This window comes from Babylonia areolata, chromosome 9, assembly GCF_041734735.1.
Source record: "Babylonia areolata isolate BAREFJ2019XMU chromosome 9, ASM4173473v1, whole genome shotgun sequence".
NCBI lineage: Eukaryota > Metazoa > Mollusca > Gastropoda > Neogastropoda > Buccinidae > Babylonia > Babylonia areolata.
Window position 1 is genome coordinate 26,784,249 of NC_134884.1, and position 5,000 is coordinate 26,789,248.

The window sequence follows — 5,000 nt, forward strand, 5'->3', positions numbered from 1 at the left end:
CTGCGTCCGGCACGTGGATAATTGGTTATTGGGCCGCATAAGGAATAATTAGGTGGACCCAACTACTCGTTAAACAACAGTCTATGGGCCAGCTCAGACATACCCCCCCCCCCCTTTTTTTTTTTCCTTGGAACATCGGGAAAACCCGTTTCGGATTGATTGCAAGGCTGCAGTTCATAGTTACGGTAAAATGCAAAACCGCTAGTGTGTTTTCTTTTGGGAACTTTCCTTGTGCACTTTCGCTATTGAATACAAGCAGGGTGCACACACACACACACACACACACACACACACACACACACACACACACACGCACACACGCACACGCACACACAAGGATACACACACTGACAAGCATACACACACACACACACACACACACACACACACTGACAAGCATACAGACACACACACACACACACACACACACACACACACACACACACACACACACACACACACACACACACACACACACACACAAGCATTTGTTGCCCTCTTCTCACTCAAGGAAATATTAACGCCTGATGTCAGCACGACTGATTTTTAACAGTTGCCAGTCCCCACACACAGCCGAAAGACCTGGAGGAATCCTGTCTACACGGTTCTTCAGCCTGTCAGCACGACGGCTCCTTGGTGACTGTTCACAGAGTGCTTTGTATTTGTGTTTCTTTTTATCACAACAGATTTCTCTGTGTGAAATTCGGGCTGCTCTCCCCAGGGAGAGCGTCAGTGTCGCTATACTACAACGCTACCCATTTTTTGTGTATTTTTCCCTGCCTGCAGTTTTATTTGTTTTTCCTTTCGATGTGGATTTTTCTACTGAATTTTGCCAGGAACAACCCGGCTTTTGTTGCCGTGTGTTCTTTTACGTGCGCTAAGGGCATGCTGCACACGGGACCTCGGTTTATCGTCTCATCCGAATGACTAGCGCCCAGACCACCACTCCGGCAAGGACTAGTGGAAGGGCAGTAAATATCGGCGGCTGAGCCGTGTTTCGAACCAGCGCGCTCAGATTCTCTCGCTTCCTAAGCGGACGCGTTACCTCTATGCCATCACTCCATTGTCTTCAGTACCCATGTATTTAATGTCAAGAGTTTAAGAGAATTTTTTTTTAACAACAAAGAATACTCGTTTCAGATTGGAGGAGTGGGCATCATGGCCACTCCCAGTGTGTGCTACCCCTGGGTGAGCCCAGAGACCTTCCCGGTGTGGGGCCTCAGCACCAAGGGACTGACCTTTGACGATCCATTTGCCAAGCAGATTGCCCCGGACTTCACCGACCTGGTGGATCCCAAGAAGCTCGTCATGTTTTTACCACCTGACCTCTTGACTCTAGCTGACGAGGTGGGTTGCTTAGTTCATTCGTGGCACAAAAAGAAACAGTTTTTTTGTGTTTTTAAAAAAATAAGTTTGTGTCCAACAAAGCTAGAAAATGATAAGAGTTGTGTTTTGGGGGTGTTTTTGTTTTGTTTTGTTCTTTTTGTTTTTTCACCTAAGAAATTAACATTATGTTGTTAGTGACTGCATAGTTCTGACGTTGGAAAAGATGCATAGAGTAATGATTGCAGGAATATATGGACTGTGGTATTCTGTTAATTCTTTATAATATTTTTCTTATGTCATACGTATTCTGTTCCCGTTTGCATATAATACACATTTCACTGGGGCCGGCGTGGGAGGGTGTTGTGAGTATGAAGAACACGATTCTAAGACAGCAGCTGTGTGTAACTGCATTTTTTGTCTCAGGGAGAGGGCATATAATTGTATGCCTCATACGACTTTGCTTTTTCTGCCTGTATATTTGTCAGATTTCTTGACAATGACAGTGTACTGTTCCCCATGGCAAGTGATCCAGACAGATCAACAACTGTTATGTGTTGCTCTCTATCACAGCGGGGTACAAATCAAATCCACTGACGGGCGCAGTAGCGGAGTGGTTAAAGCGTTGGACTTTCAGTCTGAGGGTCCCGGGTTCGAATCTCGGTGACAGCGCCTGGCAGGTAAAGGATGGAGATTTTTTCGATCTCCCAGGTCAACATATGTGCAGACCTGCTTAGTGCCTGAACCCCCTTCGTGTGTATACGCAAGCAGAAGAGCAAATAGGCACGTTAAAGATCCTGTTTTCCATGTCGGCGTTCAGTGGGTCATGGAACCAAGAACATACCCAGCATGCACACCCCCGAAAACGGAGTATGGCTGCCTACATGGCGGGGTAATAACGGTCATACACGTAAAAGCCCACTTATGTACATACGAGTGAACGTAGGAGTTGCAGCCCACGAACGAAGAAGAGGAAGAAAAAGAAATCCATTAATTTTCCAAGGCTGCCCCAATAAAGGGTGATGTAAGGAATTGGAAGAAAACAAGAAGTCAAAATATACAGTGGAAAAAAATAATAATAAATTAAATATCAACTACTGAAATACCTCATCAGTGATTATACTGGCACCGTATGCTTGGAGATCCAAAAGGATTCAAGGGGTGCCACGAATGCGTGTTGATCGTTGATTCTGTTATGCATTCAGTTTACTTAAACTATTCAGAGTTCAAATCTTTTACATAAAATGTGAAAATGTAGTTAAACCATCTAATTGATTTTTTAATCAGGCAGTTGTCTGTGCACATTTAAGATCTGAAAGAAATTAGTTCGTTCTAAATGCTAGAAATTATGGTTGGGTATGTCTTTGTTTTTTGTTGTTGGTTGTTGTTTTTTCTCGGACTTGTTACACAATGCTGAATTAAAATACCATTTGAATGTGTTGCAGATAGTTGAAATAATAAGAACAAAGTGTGTGTGTATCAAGTCAAGATTTTATTTCATGATGGTAAATTGAATAAGCAACAATTGCTTTTTTTACACCAAGCCATCAATAAAAGAAACAGAAAAAAAACATAGGGGAGAGAGAGAGAGAGAGAGAGAGAGAGAGAGAGAGAGAGAGAGAGAGAGAGAGAGAGAGAGAGTTCATATATGTTTGGATGTTTATATACATGTGTGTGTATGTGTGTGTGTGCGCGCGCGCGCGTGCGGTGTGTGTGTGTGTGTGTGTGTGTGTGTGTGTGAACCATGCTGCATGAAGTACTTGGTGATGATGCTGAAGGTCTTGACGATGATAAAGATGATGACGACTGCATGTTGACGAGACAAGATGATAACATCGGAAGATTTCCGCTCTGTGTGTGTGTGTGTGTGTGTGTGTGTGTGTGTGTGTGTGTGTGTGTGTGTGTGTGTGTGTGGTTGTTTTTGTTGTTGTTGGTGGTGGTGGTTTTTAAACTTGCTTGTGTGAATTCAGCTCTAAACAACCATGTTTCACATTTTTACCTAGGACCGAGTTGTGGCCAGGCAAGACAGCTGTGGGCGGGAGGAGGCAGCCAAGCTGCTGCTGTCGCTGATGTGCCGGAGAGGGGACTGGATCCCAAGGCTGCTGCAGGGGCTGAGGCACCGAGAGATCCGCCTCGGGCACCTGGCCGACAAGATTGAGTCCATGCAAGGTAGGGAGGGAGATCGAGAGGGAGGGAGGGAGGGGAGGAGGGTCTTGCGAGTCTAGTCAGCCCCGTCCTCCAAGCTTTAAAAAAAATTTTTTTTATCTTTTATGTTTTTTGTTGTTGTTGTTTTTTTTACATCATGTTTTGTTGTTGTTGTATGAGTCAGTCGTGTCCTTCTCACTCTTCTCGACTTGTCAGCCGCCTTTGACACGATAGACCATTCAATCCTTCTTTCCCGTCTTCATTTTACATTTGGCATCAACGGCACTGTTCTCAACTGGTTCAAATCTTATCTCACTGATCGATTCCAGTCTGTCATCGTCGATAATTTCCAGTCTGAACCTGTTAGAATCAAACACGGAGCCCCAGTTAGAATCAAACACGGAGCCCCACAGGGATCTGTTGTAGGCCCAGTTCTCTTCACACTGTACACTGCTCCTCTTGCTGAAATTATCAACCACCACAATTTTAGTCATTATTCCTGTGCTGATGACACTTAACTTCAGAAGAGTGATACACCTGAAAAATTGTCCTCGCTCTTACAAGAAACATCTGAATGCTTCCTGGACGTTCAAAACTGGATGACTTTAAATAAGTTACAATTGAACGCAGACAAAACCGAAGCAATGATCATAGGAACTAAGCAAAAACTCTCTTCCATCACAGCTGACAAAATCAAACTTGGCAGTACATACATCCCTCTTTCCAGCTCAGTCAGGAACCTCGACGTTGTCGTTGACAACACACTGTCCATGCAAAAATTTATCAGTCAGACATGTCAGTCCTGCAACTGTCAATTGCGACGCATCAGTTCCATTCGGAAATATCTGTCCACCGAGGCAACATCTAGACTTGTGGTTTCTCTCATTCTCTCTAGCCTTGACTACTGTAACTCTCCATTGTCTGTTTGCCTGCTTAATCCATTCAGTCCCTTCAGCGCATACAAAACTCTGCTGCCCGACTCGTCCTCAGAAAGAAAGATCTGAACACATCAGTCCTATTTTGCAACATTTCCATTGGCTCCCTGTCTCACACAGAATAAAGTATAAGATCAGCACTCTGTGTTATAAAATTTAATGTATTCACAAATCTGCCCCTTGCTATCTTTGTGGCTGCCTTCACCTCTACACTCCATCTCGGCTTCGGATTCACTCTGTTTACGCATACCTAGATTCAAGCACTCCACTGTTGGACGCCGTTCTTTCTCTGTCTCTGGACCTTGTATTTGGAATGAACTTCCTCTTTCGCTTCATCAGGTCTCCGCACTCAGCTCTTTTTAGTCTGGACTTAAAACCCACCTCTTCACAAGATAGCCTCCCTCCCCTACCTCTTCCTTGTCTTCAGTTTCTTCAGTTTTAGAGTTCTGCATGCGTGTGAATGACTGGTGTGAAAACGCTTAAATTTGTTTCTGCTCAAGATTCAGCGCTATATAAATATCATCATTATTACTATGACCATCAGAACAGCAAATGAGGCAAGGGGGGGGGGATAAGTAGGCAGGCAGGTATGGAGGG

At 44.3% G+C, this 5,000-nt stretch overlaps 1 protein-coding gene across 2 annotated transcripts in view; it reads left to right on the forward strand.

Annotated features, from left to right (window-relative positions):
• Positions 1 to 5,000, forward strand: part of LOC143286173 (uncharacterized) — a 20,923-nt gene that overhangs the window by 2,427 nt on the left and 13,496 nt on the right. For both annotated transcript variants that reach the window (XM_076593789.1, XM_076593791.1), the window contains exons 2-3: positions 1,141 to 1,347; positions 3,327 to 3,492. In XM_076593789.1, the coding sequence (XP_076449904.1) occupies positions 1,159 to 1,347; positions 3,327 to 3,492 (355 nt within the window). In that variant the 5' untranslated portion in view covers positions 1,141 to 1,158. The remainder of the gene's footprint in view (positions 1 to 1,140; positions 1,348 to 3,326; positions 3,493 to 5,000) is intronic.